This window comes from Dysidea avara, chromosome 5 (genome assembly GCF_963678975.1).
Source record: "Dysidea avara chromosome 5, odDysAvar1.4, whole genome shotgun sequence".
In the NCBI taxonomy this organism is placed as follows: domain Eukaryota; kingdom Metazoa; phylum Porifera; class Demospongiae; order Dictyoceratida; family Dysideidae; genus Dysidea; species Dysidea avara.
Window position 1 is genome coordinate 11,762,396 of NC_089276.1, and position 26,532 is coordinate 11,788,927.

The 26,532-nt window shown below is 38.9% G+C and overlaps 2 protein-coding genes across 2 annotated transcripts in view; both read right to left on the bottom strand.

Annotated features, from left to right (window-relative positions):
• LOC136255759 (membrane cofactor protein-like) overlaps window positions 1–16,812 on the bottom strand; it is a 55,039-nt gene extending 38,227 nt beyond the window's left edge. The window contains exons 1-3 of the mRNA XM_066048638.1: window positions 16,735–16,812; window positions 4,104–4,171; window positions 4,028–4,049 (exon numbers count right to left, since the gene is read on the bottom strand). Coding sequence (XP_065904710.1) covers window positions 4,028–4,049; window positions 4,104–4,163 — 82 coding nt within the window. The 5' untranslated portion in view covers window positions 4,164–4,171; window positions 16,735–16,812. The remainder of the gene's footprint in view (window positions 1–4,027; window positions 4,050–4,103; window positions 4,172–16,734) is intronic.
• A 5,458-nt stretch (window positions 16,813–22,270) lies between these two features.
• LOC136256756 (uncharacterized) lies at window positions 22,271–24,456 on the bottom strand. The gene has a single exon (XM_066049774.1). The coding sequence runs from the start codon at window positions 23,001–23,003 to the stop codon at window positions 22,272–22,274; it is 732 nt and encodes a 243-aa protein (XP_065905846.1). The 5' UTR covers window positions 23,004–24,456; the 3' UTR covers window position 22,271.
• Between the last annotated feature and the right edge of the window lie 2,076 nt (window positions 24,457–26,532).

The following is a 26,532-nucleotide window of genomic DNA, read 5'->3' on the forward strand; positions in this document are numbered from 1 at the left end:
GTAATCTACTGCAACCTAGTGTAACCTACTGCAACCTATTGTAACCCACTGAAACCTCCCGTAACCCATTGTAACTTACCGTAACCTACTGTAACCTATTGTAACCCATTGTAACCTACTGTAACCCATTGTAACTCATTGTAACTAACTGTAACCCATTGTAACCTATTGTAACTCATTGTAACTAACTGTAACCCATTGTAACCAACCATACCCCATTGTAACCCATTGTAATCTACTGCAACCTAGTGTAACCTACTGCAACCTATTGTAACCCATTGAAACCTACTGTAACCTATTGTAACCCATTGTAACCTACTGTAACCCATTGTAACCTACTGTAACCTATTGTAACTCATTGTAACTAACTGTAACCCATTGTAACCAACCATACCCCATTGTAACCCATTGTAATCTACTGCAACCTAGTGTAACCTACTGCAACCTATTCTAACCCACTGAAACCTACCGTAACCCACTGAAACTACCGTAACCTATTGTAACTTATTTTAACCCATTGTAGCTAACTGTAACCCACTGTGATCCCCTTTAACCACTTCAAATATTTGTAATTTCCCACTACAATTTGTTGTGTTATTCAGTTTATCTCCACTGTAACATAGTAAATTCTAAAACCAGTTACAAGATACTTCTTTAACCAATTGTAGTAAGATATTAATAGCTAAAGTCATAAATAATTACTAAAGTGATAAAAGGTTATTGAGATATTAGTAGTTGAAGTTATAAGTTTGCAACTAAGATATTAGTAGCTAAAGTTGTAACTTTGTAACTTGTGTAACTGGTTACAATGAGTTTTTTCAGGATTTTTAAGGAGAATATTACCTCATATTAAGCCACATATGATGCCAAAGCTGTAGCTACATTGATTAGTTATATACATAGCTGCAATCACATGATTTTCTCTATATAGCTAGAGATATACTATTTTATTGTATACATGTACTTGTAGCTACTGTTTTATTAAACTGATGCTATAGCTATACGTAGCTAAATCACAGCACAGTTTAGTAGTTATAGTTGAATGCCAGTGAATGGCTTGATTTCCTCCATCAACATGCATAATTATATTATTAATTGCAGTGGCGGATCTAGATGGGTTTCTGGGGTTTCGACAGAAACCCCCTTTTAAATTTAGCTCAGTGGTAGTATCAATACATAAACATTGTTGTACTGACAATTTGTCATAGCAAACAACTATATACCACTGTATTTCAGTAGCATGCATGCAGTTACACTTAACTAACACCATTTATAGCTATTAAACCATAGCAGCACTTCACTTTTCATCTCCCACTGCATTAAAAACGATCGAGATACTCTAACAGAGCAATCAAAGCTACAGCTTGTAGTCACCATATTTGCACCATAATTGCTCTGTAGTTAGCTATGTAGTATTTACAGTTTAGAGCATTGAGTTGATTGTAATTGCTAACTAAAATTAGCCTAAAATCCGATCTAAAATCTCAAAATTTTCTGGAGAAATGTCATCAGATGCCTTACTTAGCTATACTAACTTTCAGAAACCCCCTTTTAAAAATCCTAGATCCGCCACTGAGTTGTATAGGTAGCTATATGGCTAGCTATGATTATTAAAAGTGCATGCGCGCCTATGCTAACACTACGTAGCTACGTTGCACATGACTTTATAAAGGGGAAACATATTACCCGGGGAAACACATATCACTGTGACTTGTAGGTCACTAGCGAGTTAGTGATATGTGTGCGGGGAAACACGGATCCCTAGGGATATGTGTGCAGGAAACACGTTACCCGGGGAAACATATATCACTGTGACACCTGTCCGAGAAAGTGCCGCGTGAGTAACTTAGTTTAGAATAGCTTTGTTCTAGTTTCTGTAGGCCTATTTAAACAGACACCATGTTTCCTAAGCCAACTTTTAATGGGTTTCTCGTACGTTTTTGAACTTACCATGTCGGTAGATATGCGGAATTCTGGCTAAAATCAGTAAATTTTATTAGGTTCGCAATCCCAATGGCTAATTTCAATATGCTTTAAAGTGCTTATAAGTATAAGTAATTAAGTACCAGTACAAGCACAAATGCTGTACAGTAGCAAATACTTGTAAGCACTTCAAAACAGTTGCTTAAAGTGCTTATAAGCACAAGTACTTAACTTAAGACTTGACCCATGCCTGCTATACAGTACTACACTATCCTACTGAATGGTTTAAGCACATTTTGGTGACTTTCATGTTTGGTTTATATCGATTAAGTTATGAGCTGATGCATGGACAAAAGGCTTACTTTTGCCCACACAAACAGGTGCTTGCTTCTATGATTTAAGTGAAGAAGAATCACTAGAATCATCTGGATAATGTTGCTTGGCTTACTGAACATGGAGTTTTGTTTCTTCACCCATCATGATTATTGTATCCATCAGACCTATAAAAATCTACTGATAAGCTTTGCCATTCATTCTAAAGTGGTTTTATGTAAAACGTAGCAAGTACCACCACAAGAAGCATTGTTTGGGAAGACCTTTATTGTTACAATTCTATAATTAGCTCATCATTGGTCCTATTCACCACAAAACTAAAGATAACATTTTTCCAATCAAAGCATACCAAATACGTACTCTATTAGTAATTAGCTGTCAATATTACTGTCTTCAAAATGGCTTCAATACAGTTTTAATGAGTATTTACATCATCCAATAGTTTCATAATACTTATTGTATTCCTTGGCTCTTTAACTGCATTACTTAGCAATTCCACATGTATTTGTATATGTAATAGGACGGATGGCTGTGGTATTCGGGATTAATAGTGCAAGTATTGTAAACAGGAAGGTGTAAAATAGTGCGAGGCAAAGCCAAGCACTATTTCCTTCCTGTTTACAATGCGAGAATTAATACCATAGCCATCCGTCCTATTGCAAATTAATCCGACAACCATAGCAACTGTTACTAGGCAACAAAAATTCAAAATAACCACTGTAATAGACCAATCACTTAGCAACCATTGTTATGGTCTCAAAATGACATTTAACCTTAGCAATGGTTACCTAGCAACCATTGCTAAGTAACCATATTGTTGCTATGCCATGGGCATCTGTCACTATGGTAACACTAGTTGTCAAGTTGGACATTTACTTCTAATAGGAACACACCACACTATTTTAGCCAATCAAATTAGTATTACAGATTTTTGTCAAGGGACCTTGACAAACAAGTGTAACACTAATTCTATTGGCTAATCGCTTGACGTATTTCAATATAATAAGTCAAGGTGCTATTGAGAGTATTATATTGTAACACATTCAGTTGTTGGATTAACATCAATATTTGCAAACAAAACGTGCATGGTATAAACGTATCAAGCAGAATACACATGCTTCATGATAAATCATCAGATAGCTATCAGTATGCAACGTGGTGTTGGCTTTTATCACAAGAATTATCCATAATTTCCACAGTAAGTGGACTGAATGCTGAGGCACTTCTTCGTTTGTAATGCTGTATGAATATAGCTGAAAATGAAGCAGAATAGCCACTACACTTTTCAGTAATTGATAATAGGGGTATGCATTCAGATGCAAAATTAACTATATATGGTACAGCTCAAATGTAACGTCACCTTGCAACAGAGCAATTAATAAGCTCACTAATTTAAGGGCATGACACCCATTTCGCTCACGAGTATTCATCCTATTTCATTTGGGATGAATACTCGTGAGTGAAACAGGTGCCACACCCTTTAATTGGCAAGTTTTTTTAATCGCTTGCACTCTCACAAGACAACGTTACATTTGAGCAGTACTGTGATATAGTCTAGCATCACTCTTTCCTTTTATACAATATGTGCTGGTTCACCAGTCATAAAATCATGTTACAAAAATGGAGACAAATGAGTATTAGTAATTTTACTTTCCAGTAGGGGAGGTCGTTAATGCTCATGCAATTATATGGACAATAGTTTGTCTACCCACCACCTGTACATACATATACTCACTGCTACAGGTAGTGTGCACCTCAACTTACTATATACCTGTTGCTTGTGTCAAACCACTCTAAAGGATATATACACACCCTTTAATAACATAATTGTCAGTTTCTTTGCTCACATTGTTAATCAATAAGGCTATAATAGAACCAGCAATGAGCAGCTTGTCAAACAGCACCATCCTACACACTATGACAGAAAATCATGCAAACTATAACACCATGTACAATATACTGCAATGCAATATAAGTATACATACTGTATAAAGAGATTTTTTTTTGGGGGGGGGGGGGGGGGTTGTGGATTGCCACTATCCGAACTTACAAGGGGGTTGATCTAGTTACAAATTTTGAGGAGGAAATTTATTTTTGTGGATAGCTGCCAATCCATGAAATTGCAATCCCCCCATGAAAAAAAAACATTGTATGGTAATAAGATACATGATAGCGTGTCGTGCAGCCAAGAAAAACCAGTGTGGGCATGTGCAATAGACAAGTGTAATGAAGTAATAAAAACACGGTTTTCAAACATTCAAAACTGGAACAAGGAAATTCCTTCACCTTTTATTTCAAACTGGAGACATATCCTGGAAGCCATTTCAGATATGCACCTTTGAAATTCATCCCATTTTCTTCTTTTGCTAGCCTCTTTCTGGATATTTATTATCTTATTTCACGACACTTTGAAAAATTAGCATGCTTTATTTGATTCCTTTCAAATTTAAAGGTCAGTAAGACTACATCATTAACAACAGACAGTAGTATGGATACGTATAATTAATAGCTAGTAAGTTATGCACAATTTCAAGTGATCTGTTGTCACACTTACAGGGAAACCACCTATGGGAATATTTGCAAATTAGTTGTGATACAAACCCTTTGTGGTCTGAAAGCAATGTGAGTAGTGCCAGCTCATGCCTCTACTTTATAGGGTCACTCGCTGTTGGTTACACATAGCTATTTGGTTTTTGCTTTGTAACTCATAATAAAATATATCCTGAGTAGTGTCGTTGATCTGAAAATTATGAACCTAATTATTTTTAAGTGAATGATATGAAACAACAATGAAGTCATTGACGTGAAGGGCAAACCCTGCAAATAGCTAAGGTTACTAGTAAAAGATGCCCTGTTGTGTGCCCCAATACTTAAATACCCTGACTTTTCTATAGCTGCTAAACAATTTCAGTTATATACAGATGCCAGTGCCACAGGTATTGGAGCTGTACTTGAACAAAGTGGCCATGTTGTAGCATATACACTAGTAGAGCTCTCTCGACTTCAGAGCAACACTATAGTGTAATTCAAAAAAGTGCTTAGCTGTTGTCCATGTCCTTAAACAGTTTCGACATTATTTGTTAGGTAGACAGTTCTCTATTGTTACTGACCATGCTCCCATGCAGTGGTTATCTGTACAGAAAATGGAAGGCCTCCTTGCCAGATGGGCACTAGCCATTCAGGAATATGACTTCGCTATTACATATTCAGGACAATGGCAATGCAGATGCACTCTGTAGAAAAGCACACACTGCTGCAACTACACAGCTACATCTGTTCACTGAAGAATTACGCCAGCAGCAATTTAATGATCCTATTATCCAACAAATTTATGAAGCACTAAGTCAAAATCAGTCGGCCCCACCTCACAATTCTGTATGGCATACACATCCTTACTCTCGATACAAACAGCTTTGGTCGCAATTGTTCCTTCACGATGGGTTAGTATGTCGAAGGTATACACCATCATCTAGCCTTAATACAGTATTGGTTCCTCTCATCCCAGACTCATACCGCCCCACTCTGTTATATCAGCATCATGATGCTGTATCTGCTGCCCACTTAGAATTTGAGAAGACAACAGCCAGGGTACGTCAAGTTGGGCACTGGGTTGGAATGTTGCAAGATATAGAAAGGTATTGCAGAGAATGTTTAGTTTGTCAGCATTCTAAGCCTGCATTACCAACCCGTGCTTCTTTGACTACTGTGCCCATTGGCAAGCTCTGGGAGATGGTAACAGTAGATATTTTGGAAGTTCCCACTTCCCGACATAACAAACATTATATTTTGGTTATACAAGACTACATTACATGAACAAGTGGGTAGAGGCCATCCAATACCTAATCAAACGGCTGCAACAATTACCAGAGAGCTTACAACAGTGTTTTGTTGTTATGGTATCCCAGATATCCTACATTCAGATCAGGGCAGAAACTTTGAGAGCACCATCTTACGTCAGACTCTTGATGCTTTTGGTGTCACTAAATCACGAACAACAGCTTACCACCCTGCTGGCAATGGATTAGTTGAACGCTTCAGCAGGTCTCTTCTGAAAATGCCGCGTGCTTATGTTGACCAAAGTGATTGGGAACAATATCTCCCTTTTGTGCTGTATGCATACCGTACTACTGTTCATATGTCAACAGGGGTCTCACCATTTGAGCTGATGTTTGGCAGATGTGCGCACAAGCCACCAATTCCATCTAGTATGGCTTATGATGTAACCTCATAACAGCATCAGCTCCAAGCTAAGCTATCTAAGCTCAAAGGTTTTGTTAAACACACAATGCCCAAGCTAGCACACAGCAAAAGCATCACTATGATGAACACTCTTTCCAGAACTTTTGCTATAGGTGATCCTGTTTGACTATTGAACCTGCAGTAGGCAAGTTAGATCTCAGATGGGAAGGGAAATGGATCATCCAGTCAATGAAAAGTCCCATCACATCAAGACACACGGTAGTGTGTCATGCGGCCCAAGAAGCCAGCACGCCACACCGTGAGTATATTAACAGGAAGAAAGAAAACGCAATTTTCACACCTTTGTTCCCTAATCCGATTGAAACCAAATTTGTTAGAGACATGCCAGCCAGTTAGGGGAGTCTACGTACCACATTTGAAGAAAATCGCTCCAGCCATTTCCGAGATACGAGCGAACAAAAGTTCGTTTTAATTTCTTCGTTTTTTTCTTCATCTTCATTTCGCACACTTTGCAAAATCCGCTATAAAACACGAATGCGTGCTCGGATCGGGCTGACATTTCACACACGTAAAGGGCTCATTAAGGCGGATCTCAGTACCAACTTTGGTAGGAATCCGATGAACATTTACGGAGTTATGACCGATTATTTGCGTAAAATATGGTCGAAGGTCTGTCACGCCTACAGGGTAAACCTCTTTGAGGAATCAGTTGAAAATTGATATGTAGATGGAGCAACCATCGTAGGAGTGCCTTTTTGTAGTTTGAAAGGAATCGGGATAAAGACCATGGAGATATGACACAAAACCCAACCTGTGTCAAAATTACGCGATCGATTTTTATGAATAAAAAAACTATTAGTTTTCGTGTCTACCAGGCAAACCGCTTAAAGCAACAAGCTGAAAATTAGTATGTAGCTGGAATAATCATCATAGAAAGTCCTTGCAGTAGCACAGAAGAATCGGATTATAAACCACTGAGTTATGATTCGAAAGGCAACTACGTGTAGCAAATGCGAGATCCAGATACTCTAATAGAACAGTCACCCTAATAGAGCATTCAGCTGCGCATGCTGCATTTATAATTTGCTAAATTATATTACATTGCAAGTTATTCTGTAGGGAATTCAGCTACAAACAAGTCACCCTGTAGTCAGATCAGCTAGAAGAAGGTACCTAATAGAGAGTTCAGCTACAAAGAAACCATCATGTAGAGAGCGCAGCTGCAAACAAATCACCCTGTAGATAATTCAGCTACAAACAAATTGCCCTGTAGAGAGATCAGCTAGAAGAAGTTACCTTGTAGAGAGTTCAGTTACAAAGAAAGCTGCAAACTAATCACCCAGTAGAAAGTTCCGCTATGAACAGATCACCCTGTAGAGAATTCAGTTAGAAACAAGTCATCCTGTAGAGAGATCAGCTAGAAGAAGTCACCTTGTAGAGAGTTCAGCTACAAAGAAACCACCATGTAAGAGAGTTCAGCTGCAAACAAATCACCTGTAGAGAGTTCAGCCACCCTGTAGAGGAGATCGGCTAGAAACAAGTCAACCTGTAGAGAGTTCAGCTAGAAGAAGTTACATTGTAGAGAGTTCAGCTGCAAAGAAACTACCATGTAGAGAGTTCAGCTACAAACAAATCGCCCTGTAGAGAATTCAGCTACAAACAAATCGCCCTGTAGAAAGATCAGCTATAGAAGAAGTTACCTTGTAGAGAGTTCAGCTACAAACAAATCACCCTGTAGAGAGTTCAGCTACAAACAAGTCATCTGGTAGAAAGATCAGCTAGAAGGATCACCTTGTAGAGAGTTCAGCTACAAAAAAAAATCACCCTGCAGATAGTTCAGCTACAAACAAGTCATCCTATAGAGAGATTAGCTAGAAGGATCACCCTGTAGAGAGTTCAGCTACAAAAACAAATCACCCTTTAGAGAGATAAGCCAGACAAAGTAACCCTGCAGAGATACTGTATCAGTAAGAAACAAATCACCTTGTAGAGAGTTTGCTACAAACAAAATCATCCTGTAGAGAGTTCAGCTACATTTCAAGTCACCCAGTAGAGAGATCAGCTGCAAACAAGTTATCTATAGGAAATAATTGACATGTAATAAATGTGTGTATTTGTATTATATATATAATTTGTACATTTACTGATAAAATCTGAAAGATTTAAAGTATTTAAAATCTACTTCATCTTGTTCTTCTTCCTGTGGTAAAGAAAAAAATGATAGGTTAAAAAGTCCTAAAGCCGGCCATAGGCTGACTTTGGGGTATACAAATACAAAAAGAATTGAAATCTAATCCAAAACAGCCAAGCTGTAAAAAAAGAGTGCGGCCCTCAGAAAGGCTATGGTGAAAAAAGATGTGAAATCCAAGGTGGCGGCCAAGAAATGGTAGGTTAATGGTAAAAAATTTTATAACGACAATTCAGGTGAATTTTGTGCCAAGACCAAGCGGCACCAAATTCACCTGAATTGTTGTTATTAAAATTTTTACCATTAACCTACCATCACAGCCATTTCTTGGCCGCCACCTTGGATTTCACATCTTTTTTCACCATAGCCTTTCTGAGGGCCGCACTCTTTTTTACAGCTTGGCTGTTTTGGATTAGATCAAGACACACGGTAGTGTGTCGTGCGGCCCAAGAAGCCGGCGCGTAACACCCGTGAGTATATTGACAGGAAGAAAGAAAACGCAATTTTCGCACCTCCGTAGCTCTGTGCTTCCTTGATGAAACAAGACGATTTTTGCTGTGGACATGCCCCCCAACTGCAGCACTCCATATTCCAAATTTGAGCGAAATCGCTTCGCGCGTTCCCGAGATATGCGACTTCAAAAATTGGCTCAGTTTCTTCGTTTTTTTTTTCTTCTTCTTCTTCTTCTTCTTCTTCTTATTTTTCTTTTTCTTGTCGCACACTTACAAAAACTGCTATAAAACTCGCACGCCATATCCGATTGCCTTGAAATTTGGCACACAGAAGGGGGATATAAAGGCGCATCTCGGTACCAACTTTGGCTGGAATACGATAAACAGGCAAAGAGTTATGAGCGATTATTCACGAAAATTAACACCAATATGTTGTCACGCCTACAGGGTAAACCGCGTATGGGAAGAAGCTGAAAATCGGTGGGTGAATAGGTTAACTATTGAACCTCAAACCTTTTGTGGTTTGAAAGAAATCGAGCTAAAAACCAGGAAGATACAACGAAAAAACCAACAGTGTGTAACAATTACGCAATCGAGATCAGCTAATAAAAAAACGACTGCTTGCCACGCCTACCAGATAAACCGTTTGGGGTAATGCTTTGAAAATCGTTGTACAGATGGAGTAATCATCTTAGAAAGGCTCAGCAATGGTGTAGAAGAATCAGACTTAAAACCACGGAGTTATAACACGAAATCCAACTTAGTGTAGCAAGTGTGAGATCGAGATACTCTAATAGAGCAGTCATCCTAATAGAGCAGTCATCCTAATAGAGCAGTCACCCGAAGAGAATTCAAGAGATCAGCTAGAAACAAGTAACCTGTATAGAGATCAGCTACAAACAAGCCACCCTGTAGAGAGATCAGCCACAAGCAATTCACCCTGTAGAGAGATCAGCTAGAAGAAGTTACCTTGTAGGGAATTCATGCAACTATAGAAAGAGATAATTCAGCTAGAAGAAATCACCTTGTAGAGTTCAGCTACAAAGAAACCACAATGTAGAGAGTTCAGATACAAAGAAACCACCATGTAGAGAATTCGTTTACAAACAAGTCACCCTATAGAAAGATCAGCTAGAAGAAGTTACCTCGTAGAGAGTTCAGTTACAAAGAAACCACCATGTAGAGAATTCATTTACAAACTAGTGACCCTGTAGAGACATCAGCTAGAAGAAGTTACCTTGTAAAGAGTTCAGCTACATAGAAACCATTCTGTAAAGAGCTCAGCTACAAACAAATCACCCTGTAGAGAGATCAGCTAGAAGAAGTTACCTTGTTGATAGTTCAGCTACAAAGAAACCATCATGTAGAGAGTTCAGCTACAAACAAATCTCCCTGTAGAGAGATCAGCTAGAAGAAGTTACCTTGTAGAGAGTTCAGCTTCAAACAAATCACCCTGTAGAAAGATCAGCTACAAACAAATCTCCCTGTAGAGAGATTAGCTAGAAGTTATCTTGTAGAGAGTTCAGCTACAAAGAAACCATCATGTAGAGAGTTCAGCTACAAACAAATCTCCCTGTAGAGAGATCAGCTAGAAGAAGTTACCTTGTAGAGAGTTCAGCTTCAAACAAATCACCCTGTAGAAAGATCAGCTAGAAGAGGTCACCTTGTAGAGAGTTCAGTTACAAAAAAACCACCATGTAGAGAGCTCAGCTACAAACCAGTGACCTTGTAGAGACTTCAGCTAGAAGAAGTTACCTTGTAGATAGTTCAGCTACAAAGAAACCATTCTTTAAAGAGCTCAGCTGCAAACAAATCACCTGTAAAGAATTCAGCTACAAATAAATCACCCTGTAGAAAGATGAGCTAGAAAAAGTTACCTTGTAGAGAGTTCAGTTACAAAGAAACCACCATGTAGAGAATTCAGCTACAAACTAGTGACCCTGTAAAGACATCAGCTAGAAGAAGTTACCTTGAGAGAGTTCAGCTACAAAGAAACCATTATTTAAAGAGCTCAGCTGCAAACAAATCACCTATATAGAATTCAGCTACAAACAAATCACCATGTAGAGAGATCAGCTAGAAGAAGTTAACTTGTAGAGAGTTCAGCTACAAACAAATCACCCTGTATAGAGATCAGCTAGAAGAAGTTACCTTGTAGAGAGTTCAGCTACAAAGAAACCACCATGTAGAGAGTTCAGCTGCAAAGAAATCACCCTGTATAAAATTCTGCCACGAACAAATTGCCCTGTAGAAAGATCAGTTAGAAGAAGTTACCTTGTAGAGAGTTCAGCTACAAAGAAACCATTCTGTAAACAGCTCAGCTGCAAACAAATCACCTGTACAGAATTCAGCTACAAACAAATCACCCTGTAGAGAGATCAACTAGAAGAAATTACTTTGTAGAGAGTTCAGCTACAAAGAAACCACCATGTAGAGAGTTCAGCTGCAAACAAATCACCCTGTAGAAAATACAGCCACAAACAAATTGCCCTGTAGAAAGATCAGTTAGATGAAGTTACCTTTTAGAGAGTTCAGCTACAAAGAAACCACCCTGTAGAGAGATCAGCTAGAAGAAGTTACCTTGTAGATCGTTCAGCTACAAACAAATCACCCTGTAGAGAGATCAGCTAGAAGAAGTTACCTTGTAGAGAGTTCAGCTACAAAGAAACCACCATGTAGAGAGTTCAGCTGCAAAGAAATCACCCTGTAGAAAATTCTGCCACAAACAAATTGCCCTGTATAGAGAGATCAGTTAGAAGAAGTTACCTTTTAGAGAGTTCAGCTACAAAGAAACCATTCTGTAAAGAACTCAGCTGCAAACAAATCACCTGTACAGAATTCAGCTACAAACAAATCACCCTGTAGAGAGATCAGCTAGAAGAAATTACCTTGTAGAGAGTAAAGCTACAAACAAATCACCCTATTGAAAAATCAGCTTGTAGAAGTCACCTTGTAGAAAGTTCAGTTACAAAGAAACCATTCTGTAAAGAGCTCAGCTGCAAACAAATCACCCTGTATGAGAGATCAGCTAGAAGAAGTTAACTTGTAGAGAGTTCAGCTACAAAGAAACTATCATTTAGAAAGTTCAGCTTCAAACAAATCACCTGTAGAGAGTTCAGCTACAAACAAATCTCCCTGTAGAGAGATCAGCTAGAAGAAGTTACCTTGTAGAGAGTGAAGCTACAAACAAATCACCCTATTGAAAAATCAGCTAGAAGAAGTCACCTTGTAGAAAGTTCAGTTACAAAGAAACCACCATGTAGAGAGTTCAGCTACAAACTAGCCACCTTGTAGAGACATCAGCTAGAAAAGTTACCTTGTAGAGAGTTCAGCTACAAAGAAACCATTCTGTAAAGAGCTCAGCTGCAAACAAATCACCTGTACAGAATTCAGCTACAAACAAATCACCCTGTAGAGAGATCAGCTAGAAGAAGTTAACTTGTAGAGAGTTCAGCTACAAAGAAACCATCATTTAGAAAGTTCAACTTCAAACAAATCACCTGTAGAGAGTTCAGCTACAAACAAATCTCCCTGTAGAGAGATCAGCTAGAAGAAGTTACCTTGTAGAGAGTGAAGCTACAAACAAATCACCCTATTGAAAAATCAGCTAGAAGAAGTCACCTTGTAGAAAGTTCAGTTACAAAGAAACCACCATGTAGAGAGTTCAGCTACAAACTAGCCACCTTGTAGAGACATCAGCTAGAAAAGTTACCTTGTAGAGAGTTCAGCTACAAAGAAACCACCCTGTAGAGAGATCAGCTAGAAGAAGTTACCTTGTAGATCGTTCAGCTACAAACAAATCACCCTGTAGAGAGATCAGCTAGAAGAAGTTACCTTGTAGAGAGTTCAGCTACAAAGAAACCACCATGTAGAGAGTTCAGCTGCAAAGAAATCACCCTGTAGAAAATTCTGCCACAAACAAATTGCCCTGTATAGAGAGATCAGTTAGAAGAAGTTACCTTTTAGAGAGTTCAGCTACAAAGAAACCATTCTGTAAAGAGCTCAGCTGCAAACAAATCACCTGTACAGAATTCAGCTACAAACAAATCACCCTGTAGAGAGATCAGCTAGAAGAAATTACCTTGTAGATAGTTCAGCTACAAACAAATCACGCTGTAGAAAGATCAGTTAGAAGAAGTTACTTTGTAGAGAGTTCAGCTACAAAGAAACCATTCTGTAAAGAGCTCAGCTGCAAACAAATCACCTGTACAGAATTCAGCTACAAACAAATCACCCTGTAGAGAGATCAGCTAGAAGAAATTACATTGTAGATAGTTCAGCTACAAACAAATCACGCTGTAGAAAGATCAGTTAGAAGAAGTTACTTTGTAGAGAGTTCAGCTACAAAGAAACCATTCTGTAAAGAGCTCAGCTGCAAACAAATCACCTGTACAGAATTCAGCTACAAACAAATCACCCTGTAGAGAGATCAGCTAGAAGAAATTACATTGTAGATAGTTCAGCTACAAACAAATCACGCTGTAGAAAGATCAGTTAGAAGAAGTTACTTTGTAGAGAGTTCAGCTACAAAGAAACCATTTTGTAAAGAGCTCAGCTGCAAACAAATCACCTGTACAGAATTCAGCTACGAACAAATCACCCTGTAGAGAGATCAGCTAGAAGAAGTTACCTTGTAGATAGTTCAGCTACAAACAAATCTCCCTGTAGAGAGATCAGCTAGAAGAAATTATCTTGTAGAGAGTTCAGCTACAAAGAAATCATCATGTGGAGAGTTCAGCTGCAAAGAAATCACCACTGCCCAAATTTCAAGGCAATAGCTCTTTCCATTCTGAAGTTATCAATTGTCAAAGTTGGCAAATTGGATGTGTATGGAAGGCCCCTTTTCGCAAATCCGGTCCCATATGTATTATATATATATAATTTGTACATTTACTGATAAAATATTTAAAGTACATCTACTTCATCTTTTCTTCTTCCTGTAGTAAAGAAAAAAAACATAGGTTAAAAAAGTCCCAAAGCTGGCCATAGGCCGGCTTTGGGGTATACAAATACAAAAAGAAATGAAATCTAATCCAAAACAGCCAAGCTGTAAAAACAGTGTGCGGCCCTCAGAAAGGCTATGGTGAAAAAAGATGTGAAATCCAAGGTGGCGGCCAAGAAATGGCTGTGATGGTAGGTTAATGGTAAAAATTTTAATAACGACAATTCAGGTGAATTTTTGTGCCGCTTCACAAAATTTACCTGAATTGTCATTATTAAAATTTTTACCATTAACCTACCATCACAGCCATTTCTTGGCCGCCACCTTGGATTTCACATCTTTTTTCACCATAGCCTTTCTGAGGGCCGCACACTGTTTTTACAGCTTGGCTGTTTTGGATTAGATATACTATACATGATGGAAGGAGAACTATAACAGTTCATGTCAATTGACTAAGACCAAGGTTACAAGCTGCTACTACTTCAGATGATACAGTTCCACCACTTCTTCGGAATGATTGGGCTCCCCCTTCAGTAGAGCATCATTTTATTGATGATGATCTACCGGGGCCTGAGCAGCGTTATCCTACACAGGAGAGAAGACCACCAGGCCGCTTTTGTCCTTGAGAACGAGCCAAAGCTAGGAGGGACAGATGTAATAATGTGTAACATTCAAACTGACTTGTGCACACACATAGCTGATGTAATAACACATGAATATATTTGTAATCATATGCCATCACTCAGATAATTTCCTGTATCCTGTATTTTAAAGTCTTGCTATGGTGTTATTAGTTGCTTGAGTGGTAGCTATTGACAACATCATACCGAGTACTACATAATCATTAACAGAGTTACGAAATCTTCCAACAGTTTCTAATTGAACAATATGATCAGGTAGGTTGTTCCATAATCTAATGGTGGCTGGAAAGAAACTAAATTTATGAACATTTATCTTTGAAATGGTATATGATACCATATATCAATTAAATTTGGTGGTGAACTAAATTTGGCGAATTGGCGATTCGTCACTAAACCGCCAAATTTAAATTTCGTCAATATTATTTTCAAACCTTGGGTCAAGCAGTTGTTGAAGTAGGTTTTTACAAACGATACTGCTAAAACTGGTAAATTAGCGTGGTTTCACGCATGCAAATGGGTGTGGCTTACTGACTAGACTAGAACTCATACTCGATTGGTGGGCGTGGCTCCATGTAAGTTTGCAGACAGCAGCAGACATGAATTCGTGTGCAGCCAATGATAAATGGGCGAGTATGCCTGCAGACAGCAAATAATCCTGAAAATGGGTGCGGCCACGAAAGAAATTGGAGCAGTACAGTAGGCGTCTATGGAAGCAGGACCTTTAAAGCGAGTCAGTACAGCATCGTACTTATACGCCATTCGCCAATTTTTCAGTGAGAGCATTTCGCCAAATTAAAATTTTGCCAACTGCAATTTTGTAGCAAATCGCCAAATATTAGTTTCGCCAATATTTGTTGTTGTACGGTATCTTATTTATTTATATTTATTACTGTGCAGCAATCAAAAGATTATAACGCACAGGTGTGATCATAAAAGTTACTTAAGTTATTACAAAACTCATTAGGGGTAGAGGAATTAATTACATCAGCAGGGAGTTGGTTCCATAATTTGATGGTTGATGGGAAAAAATCTTCTATCATGGCCTCTGGTGATGGATGTAAGTGGGGACAATTCAGATGGTAAATTGAGCATTACAAGTCCTTGAAGAATCTTATAAAACATGATCAGTCTATTTACTTTTCTTCTTACTTCTAGTTAAGATGGTTAAGGATACTAGTTACACTAGCTACTCATAGTCATAGTTAGAAATTATAAACCTAGCTGCATGTTTATTAAAGTTTAGTTTTGAGTCTAATAAAACACTGAGGTATTTTGCATGGGAAACAGTTCTTAGTGGTTGATTATTACAGAAAGTAATTTGTAGGTAATAGGTTACTTAAGGTTATCTATAAAACTTCGCATTTACCGTATAGCCGGAAAGTTTGGCAAATTAGGTGAGTGAACAGTTTTTCGCCTAACTAAAATCTGCCAAATCGTTTGTCCAATACAAATCTGTATTAGCTCAACAAATTCACCAAACTTTGTTCTCACCAAAATCCTATCACGACAAATTCGCCAAAGTTTCCTCCCGCCAAAATTTCCAGCTATACGGTATCACTATTGAAAGTCATCATCCATTTGTCAGCCCATTCTTCAAGCCGTGATAAATCCTCCTGCAAAATACGATGGTTATCTATAGTTTGAATTGGTCTATACAATAAGCAGTTATCAGCAAACAAGCTGCAAGAGGAAATCACACAATTAGGTAAGTCATTTATGAACAGGAAAAGGGAACCAAGAACAGAGCCCTGAGGCACACCACTAAAAACATTAACTCTTGGTGATTGAAAGGTAATAGCCAATACGGCTTATTGAACCGACTTTCGGTTCAGTATCCACTGCCTATTTTCTATTGTAAAATTGGGCCGGGCTTTATCCACGCGTCTTAAATAAACGCCGCACGTGTCTTAACTGAACGCCGCATTTGTGACATCACGTGAATACGCTCTATACAGTAATTTTTTTTTTCTTTTTTTTTTCTCTCTATACAGTAATTAGTAATAAACATGACACTCGGCAGTGGACCTTACTACAGAATGGTTTGTCGGTACTCACCAATCAGAGTATGATCGATTAACAGGCTCCCGACGACGCTCCTCAATAACTTCCACACGACATCATGCAAGCGCTTGATCCAATCTCACAATAATTATTGCTAATTTACAGTAAGCGCCTCTAGTTTAAGATTTATTCTACGGGTGGCCCCCTCCTCCCCTTCCCACACACAAAAACCATCTGGCACGCGAGACTAGCGCGAGCTATTTGACATGTGCTACACATAGCTATGCACCATGTAATTCGATTTATACGTCTTATGCCGTAGCAACCCCAGAGGGGAAGGGGGCTCCGATTTTCTGATTGTAAATTCAAACAAGATCGTGATACTCTAATAGAGCAGCAGGAGCAGTCAGTTACCGCATTTTATTATTATTAACACTACAGTGACCAGCACTGAAGGTCTGACAGCAACATGTGCTGCAACCTTACAGTGGTGGATCTAGGGTTTTTAAAAGGGGGTTTCTGAAAATTGGTATAGTCAAATAAGGAATTTGATGACAACTCTCCAGAAAATTTTGAGATTCTGAGATCGGATTTTAGGGTTAGCAAAATAAATTCAATGCTTAAACTGTAAATCTATAGCTAACGATATATATGGCAAATTAGTCTTGCGTGGCCAGACCGCTTTTTTTTTCTTTTTCATTTGGTCGGGTAAAAAAGGGGTCTGGTCCGGTTCGAATACCCACACTCGTTCTGAGAACCCCGCTTGTGGTGGGGGTAGTAACGTGATCCATTATTGGCTTATAGTCACATGCGCGTCTTGAATGGACGTTAAGTCTGCCATTGACTGGGTAATTGAAAAGATAAGATTCCGATCATTCAGTGACGAACAGGTAAGCTACGATTTTGTAATGTTTGTATTGATTGTAGTAAGCGCGCTTAGAATTAATCCCGGTCACAACCGGGATTTTGAAAACGAGTGTGGGTATTCGAACCGGACCAGACCCTTTTTTTCCCGACCAAATGAAAAAGAAAAAAAAGCGGTCTGGCCACGCGAGACTAATGGCAAATATGGTGACTATAAGCTGTAGCTTTGATTGCTCTATTAGAGTAGTTACTTGACTGCCCTATTAGAGTATCTCAATCGTTTTTAATGCAGTGTGAGATAAAAGTGAAGTGTTGCTGAAGGTTTAATAGCTATAAATGTAACCAGGCCTACGAAAACAAGGCACGTGGACACAAACTACACCCTGTCACTTTACTGATCATATCTCAGTACTGGGACAGAATATTTACATTCTGTAACTTGTATCCTAAAGCCACGTACATGCTTACTAAGAGCTGAAAATTGCACCACCATAGCATAATGGTACAAAAAGTTATGAGTGATGAAAGATTGAAAAAGGTAGGCAAAAGTCATGTACCCACATGCCCTATTTTTGCAGGCCCAGTCACAAAATAATAGTGTTAGCAGTGTTTATTCTATGGCTGTTAGGGGGGAATTTCCCCCTTAAAATCTCAAACTCACCCCCTAAAATTGTGAGTGACTACTACACTATACTTAGGTTTAGCAGTGACAGCTCAGAGATTCAATCTGTGAGTGGTAAATATGTAAAATTTTCCCAAGGTTAAAAATTGCAAAAGTGCTCTCAGTATATGTGACTGGGCCTGCGAAAATATGGCATGTGGGCACATTCTTTTTGCCTACTTTTTCAAACTTCAATCACTCATAATTTTTTATGCCATTATGCTATAGCTATGCAATTTTCATCTCTTAGTAAGCATTTAATTGGCTTTATGATGCAAGTTGCAGAATGCAACTATTCTGTTTCATTGCTGAGTTATGACTTATAGTGTGATGGGGTGTAGTTTGTACCCACATGCCCTGTTTTCACAGGCCCAGTCACAATTATATTATAGTGATAGCTATTTGATATCTAAGAGCCCAAGTATAGAAGAAAAGCATGCTTAACTCTCAAAATTGTCCATCTCAAAAAGTGTATAATTATAATGTTGTAAAAATTTTCTACTTTCAAATTGACATACCCCCCAGATATAATAACTTTAAACAGGCTGTAGGACCAGGTATCCTATAGACCTTCAGCACTTGTGCTGTAAATCCTTAAATAAACAAAATAAAATTAAAATAAAATATCAGAAAGCCTGATATTAAGAAAACTTCTTGTTTTGTCATAACCATGAAAATGCCCTAGTATTATATATTTTTAATTTCAAACACCCTAAGTTTTAAATTATTTCTTGGAAGACATCTACATTATTATGTCATCACTGTAATAGTATTTGCTCTATCACTATAACTAGTTTCTCATAAAATAACTAGAGAGCACAAACCACACAACAACTCATAAAAGCCTACTACAACAACCCTATGGATGCATCATACATTATGTGGTTACATCACACCAATTACATAATTACCATAGAAACCTAATGTGTCTACTACATCTCCCTCCTTAAGTATGATGCATGCTACAAAATGTTTGTCATTGTTCACTCTCAACAAACCGTATAGAGGTCTGGAAATTCTTCCACTTCTAGTCTGAACTACAGAAGGGTTTTCATCTGAAACAGTGATAAAAGTTTCGTCTGGAATTTCTATTGGTGTTGGTATTGGATTGTCAACACTTGAAGCTGTTTCTTGGTTGGCTAGAGGTATCAAATTTCTTCTGTTTCGTATGTAATAGTGGTAAGGTGTTTGAACCATATAGGATCTGTTGGATAGTTCTTCTGTGACTACACCTTCTGCTTCAATATCAATTATCCAAACTGACTCTCCTTTTTCCTCAGTTTGTTGGCATCTGGTAACTTTGGCTTTAACTGCTTTGGGAGTACTGGAATAGTAGTACGTAGCCGTCTCCCCATCAGTAGTTCAGCTGGGCTATAACCATTCTCTAAAGGAGTAGAACGGTAAGCAAGCATTGCTAAATATGGGTCATCACTTTTGTTTAACAGACCTTTTACAGTTCTGACAGCTCTTTCTGCTGCACCATTGGCTTGAGGGAATTTTGGGCTGCTTGTAACATGTGTAAAACCGTATTGCTCAGAAAATGACTTGAACAATGCTGCTGAATATTGTGGACCATTATCTGAAATGACAGTTTCAGGAATGCCATGACGAGCAAATATTGACTTGAGATGTTGTACTATGTTTTGTGATGTCATGGAAGACAACTTGGCAACCTCAATGTAACGAGAATAGTAATCTATGACTAGTAAATAGCTAGAATTTCTCCATTCAAAAATGTCAGTCCCTACTTTCTCCCATGGTCTATTTGGAAATGGTGATGGCAACAATGGCTCCACATGGTTCAATCTGTGCTTAGAGCAAACAATACACTTTGAAACTTTTCTTCAATGTCCTTCTTTATGCCTGGCCACCACACGGAATCTTTAGCTCGCTGTTGGCATTTTGTAAAGCCTTGATGACCAGAATGTAATTTTTCAATAATCTCAGGACGGAGAGAGGAAGGAATAATCAGTCGATTGCCTCTTAGGAGAATACCATTGTTAACACTCAGCTCATTTTTAACAGGAATGTAGTACTTCAGCATACCATTCAGGTGTTTTCTGGCTGGCCACCCATTTTGACAGTATAGTTTAAGTTTCTGACAGGTTTCATCCTGTTCTTGGAGACATTTGATCTCCTGTAGCCGCTTTGTAGTAGCTGGAAGATGATCAATAACAAGATTAACATAAGCATTTACCTCTTTATGAAAGGCTTCTGCAGTGTGGTCTTCAGTCAGAACTGGTGCTCTGGAAAGAGTGTCTGCTGTGCAAATATCTTTTCCAGGAACATGATAAATTGAGTAACTAAATCTCATCAGGCGTAATCTAAAACGTTGTACTCTTATTGGCATTTCGTCAAGGCTCTTTGTAGATAGCAGTGGAACAAGAGGTTTGTGGTCTGTTTCCAATTTGAAGTGCATACCCAACAAATACTGTTGAAATCTTTCACAAGCCCAGGTTGCAGCAAGGACTTCTTTTTCAATTTGGGCGTAGTTCTGTTCAGCTGCACTTAATGCTCGAGAAATATATGCAACTGGACGAAGGCTGCAATCTTTCTGCTTCTGTCGTAAAACAGCTCCCAGTCCATATGCTGAAGCATTGGCAAAACAATGGTTTCTAGAGTTGGATCATACATTGCGAGAACTTCACTGGATGTGATAGCATCTTTGAGACTTGTAAAAGCTCTGTCTTGTGCTTCTCCCCATACCCACTGAGTTTTAGTACTAAGGAGTTCTCGCAAAGGCTGAGTCTTGTCAGTTAAATGTGGAGAAAATTTGCTTAGTTGATTAAGCATACCAAGAAATCGACAAAGTTCAGTGAGGTTACTTGGTGGTTTCATGTCACAAATTGCACGGATCTTGTTTTGATCAGGCTGAATTCCTTCACTGTTTACAGTTTGGCCTAGGAAACTGATGCTGGTAGCACCAAAAACACACTTCTCTTTGCTAAGTGTAAGGCCTGCTTCACTTATTCTCCTGAGAGTTGCTTTGAGACGCTGATCATGTTCCCGTTCTGTTTTGCCATAAACTAAAACGTCATCAATTAGACAGACAACTCCATCAAGGTCTGACAAAATACCACTCATCTTTCTTTGGAAATGTTCAGGTGCAGAGGTTATTCCAAATGGAAGACGATTAAAGGAATATCTCCCAAATGGAGTAATAAATGTTGTCAGTTTTGAGGATTCAGGTGCTAATTCAATTTGCCAGAAACCAGAATTAGCGTCAAGTTTTGAAAAATACTTTGCATCTCCAACTTGGGCTAATGTCTGTTCTACAGATGGCAAAATGTGACGCTCACGGCAAACACTTGTGTTAAGTTTTGTCAGGTCAACACAGATTCGAACTTTGCCATTGGGTTTTGGAACAATAACAATCGGAGAACACCATTCTGTGGGTTCTTCAATCTTTGAAATCACCACAAGTGCTTCCATTCTTTGGAGCTCTTCTTTAACTTTAGGTATTGCTATTCGACGTGGGGCATTTAGAGCAAATGGCGTAGCATCATTTCTGAGTTTGATCTGGTAACTGTCTTGAAGCTTGCCTAGTCCTGTAAATAATTGTGGGAACTGCATGAATATGTCACTGGCTTGTACTGGCTCAACAAATGACAAAATCTGTAGGGCTTCAATGGCAGGACGTCCTAACAAAGCTTTGTGTAAGTCTTCTATCACATAGATTGTTTGCTGGATTGATCTGTGGTTTCTTTCAAGGTAGCCCACAAACTTCCCTTTGACTTTCAGTACATGTTGGCCTGGACCACTGAGTGTTCTGTCTGCTGGTGACAATGGACCATCTCTGCTTCTAGAGTATTCTGCGTTGGGAATAACTGTCACATCTGCTCCTGTGTCAATTTTAAACTGAACTGCTTGACCATTCAATGTCAGCTCTGTCACCCATGGGTTGCTTTTGTTTTCATGAATCGTTCCTAGAAAGGAATTATTATCTGATTCTTCAGCTGATTCTGATGTCACTAGAGAATGTACACCATCTTGAATTTCTGTTGTTTCAGCTAGTTGGTCAATGGCACTTTTACTTCTACAAAATGCTTTGAAGTGGCCTTTCTTTTTACAGTTGTGGCAAATGGGCTTCACTTGCTGGGCAGTGCACTCTACCATGTGATGGAGTTTGGCCACACCTGGAGCAATTGTTAGGCCTTGCTGGTGGATTTTGTGGTCTGGAAGAATCCTTACTGTGGTGGGAGTATGATTGCTTATGGGTTTGCTTCTTCACCAGTTCAATTTGTGCTTCTCTTAGCAAGTCATTTCTCACTGTTCTCTGTTGCAGTTTTACGGATTCGCTCTGTCGAGCCATTGCTGTGGCTTTTTCTAAGGTAAGCTTACTATCCATCTGCAGTTTTTCTGACAGCTGGCTGTCTCTGATACCAACGACTATTCTGTCTCTGACCATTTGATCATGTAACTGTCCATAATCACAATGTTCTGCCAAGGAATAGAGACCAATTATGAAGTCATCAACAGACTCGCCTTCTTGCTGCACTCTTCTGTTAAATTTGGCACGCTCAAAGATAACATTGCGGCGCTTAACAAAGTGAGAGTCAAACTTGTCTTTTACTGTATTATAGACTTTTGCCTGCTCTTCACCGAGGTTAAATGACTGGAAAATATCATCAGCCTTTGCACCCATAGAGTACACAAGAGTATTTACTTGGTTTACCTCTGACTTTGAGGATAGGCCAGAAGCTACTCGGAATCTCTCAAATCTGCGAATCCACTGAGGCCATTCTTCAGGTCTCTTGAAGTTGAATGGTTCAATTGGTTTAATCTGGTAGGATGCCATAACTGGTAACAAGGTTCTCAATTTCTGACACCATGTAATAGTATTTGCTCTATCACTATAACTAGTTTCTCATAAAATAACTAGAGAGCACAAACTACACAACAACTCATAAAAGCCTACTACAACAACTCTATGGATGCATCATACATTATGTGGTTACATCACACCAATTACATAATTACCATAGAAACCTAATGTGTCTACTACAATCACTACCGTGCATTCGTGCATCGAGCTCTACCACTGGCTTCACCAAAATCAACGCTTAAATACCTAACCAGATTGGCAACTATTTCAACTGCTTTATATAGTTGTGAACTTGGACAACTATATAACAGAGGTCACCTCCTGAATTCCTGATTCCCCCAAAGGAGAAATCTAGAATAAACACTGAGTGTTAGTTAAGTGCAACTGCATGCATGCTACTGGTATATAGTTGTTTGCTATGACAAATTGTCAATACAACAATGTTTATGTATTGAAAATGCCACTAAGACCATACCTATTTGAAAAGTTGTTGCTCGGACCCGACCGACCCAATTTTACACAGATTTTAATTAAGAAAAGAAAAAATTAAGATCACGTGACACCTAGAATTTAATTTGTAATTGGAGCAAAATGATCAAGATACTCTAATAGAACAGTCAGTGTGTAAAATTTAGGTAACATTATCTTTAATTTATAGGTGTAGTTCCCTTAATACTTAATCGCTAAAAACCAGTGTAGCTAGCTATATATACCTCTACTTCTCGGCTAAGAAATTTATTTCAGTGCCATCCATGACTCATTGAGCTACTAGCTACATTTTCCTTTATAATATGTAGCTAGCTACTTAGCTTGTAACTAGAAAGTCTGTGCATGACTTACTTATATTTTTAAAAGTCTGAGATTAACTAGCTAGCTGTTTTGTTTGTTTGTTTTTTGCCTACCGACCGACCCAGTTTGTTGCAAAATAAATCCGAGCAACAACTTTTCAAATAGGTATGGCCTTTATGCACTTGTCAATTTCATGCCCCATCCCAGGTGGGGATTTGACATTGCTTCTTGTCCCCACCCCTGGGGAAATTGACAGTTGTCCAATTCACTGACCGATTTTCAGTAGTTAATTGCATTTCTAAACAATAAAATTGCACTCGCTATAATTTTACTAGCTACAGGTGTATACCAGGTTTATTACTAGTCGCATGCATGAAATATGCGCTTAGTCAACCTTGAGGTGTTGTCAAATCCCCTACCTGGGGGTGGGGACAATGACATAGTGGGGATTTGACAACCGATTTTGCCCCTGTAGTGGGGAATCTGACACCACGATTTGTCAAATCCCCTGTATTCCCCCACCCTCCCTGGGGATGAGGGTGTGGGGCATGAAATTGACAAGTGCATTAAAGCTAAATTTAAAAGGGAGTTTCTGTCGAAACCCCAGAAACTCATCAGATCTAGATCCGCCACTGCCGTAGGATTACCTAATCTAATTTCAAGGACTTAGACTTAATGACTTGACTTAGTGACTGATAAGGTGTAACAGAAAAGGGGCCAAAGTACACTGTAAGGGAAAAAATCCCTCCAACCCCAGGATTCGAACTGCAGGTCACCCAATGTCTAGTCGGGGCCACACTCAGTCGTCCTCCAGGAGGGATGGATTTTCTTCCTTGAACCTTAAATAACTAACTGGTTAATAGCCAAGGTGCATATTTTTCAAGATTGAGCAATGTTGCTAAAACTAAATTTTCGTGGATTTGCTAACACTCCCAAAATGTATTAGACTATTATGGAGATCTAAATATTTCAAGGACAAAATTTTTGCTAGCAACCCCCAAAACCGCGAAATCAGCGAAAATTTTCCCCCTTGGCTATAAGGTACTCTAGTAAAGCAGTCACAGTATTCATAGAAGCAGTGTAGCAAACTATGAAGTTGTGAATAAGGATTTTTATGTGCTTTATCAGTGATACAATCCAGGGGCGGATCCAGGAGCTGGCAACGGGAGGGGCACAAACAGACTAAGTTGTAAGTGGTTGGGGGAGCCAGATTCTCTTGTTAGTTGCTGCATTTTTGAAGCAGCAAATCATCACCTCTTAGTAGTGTCTCACTGTTGATTTTTGCCATTTTGGCTTTTGCAGATGGTCGTAAAGCCTTAAAAGCTGTTTAAAAGGCTCTGAATGTCTTTAAAAGCAGCAATACAATAATTTTTAAGAGGCGCTTAGTACACACGAAAGTGCTGGGTGATAATTTCACAACTAGTTTGACTGGTTTTAAGTGAATTTGTAATAATAAATATTAGTAAAATGTGCATATTTTCATGAGTTATTGATCTTGGCCTGACATAAACTTTAGTATTATTCAAAAGAAGTAGCTAGCTATAGCTACTCCACAAGGGAAGGGGGGGGGGGGGGGTATTTGCCCCAAATGTCCCATCCTGGATCCGCCATTGTAATCTATATTATATATAATCTATGATATTATTTAGTGGAGGGAAGCCATTCTTAGGTGTCAACATTTTTTTTTCTTTGCTCTTCAACACCAAACTAGAGCCCCCCGTATCTAAACAATCTTGCTACACCTATGTTTAAGACAAATGCAGAGGAAATAAGGGGCCTAGATGCAGGGGTACCAAGAAGCCTTAAAGCAGCTGGAGCCCTGGAAAGGCCACACTATTTTTTTATTATTAAATTTTTACTATCAACTTTTACCAGTTAGACACTGGAGGGCGAACACAGAAGACAGAGCCTGTACGATGTGTTTACCACTAGCCTGCACGGGAGCCTAGATTTATACGAAATTTTTTGAGTCAAGTATCCTAAAGTCACACACACACACACACACACACATGGCACACACACACCCACACACACACCCATGGCACACGCACACACACACACACACCCACGGCACACACACACACACACACACACACACACCCACGGCACACACACACACACACACACACACACACACACACACACACACACACACACACACACACACATCAATTATTAGCTAAATTAATTAGTTTAACAGATCTGACAGATCCCACAGTTCTGAGGAGCAAGCATTGAAAATTCTGTATGGGCAGCTAGCTATAGGATATTGCAATTCTGGCAACTTGATCAAACAATGGCTTAATAGCTCTGGATGGTAACTTGCATGCACAAGATACATTGGCAGTGTCACAGATGTATCCTAAGCAACCAATCTCAATTGTAACAAGCTGGGCATACAGGCCAGTACATTGAAGGTCCAATAATAATGAGCTATAGTGATCTACTCTTCTGCCTTTTTAATGGACTAACACTTGTATGATGGTGAGGGCCGGAGATCAGCATAAGGCTTGTAAGATGGTAGAACTAACTTAAACTCGTTAACAAATACCTGAAGAACATAACCGTGGCACCATGTGTATCTCCCTTGATCTAGAGCGGTGAGTTAGAATATGATTACTGTAGATGTTGACTGGGATGAGTGGCAAAGAGCACATTTTGGACTAACAATGATATTCCATCTTGCCAGATTCATTGGAGTTGTCAATGTGTC

Coding starts and splice junctions, on each gene's coding strand:
- LOC136256756 (XM_066049774.1), bottom strand. CDS start 23,003: ATGGCATCCTACCAGATTAAACCAATTGAACCATTCAACTTCAAGAGA.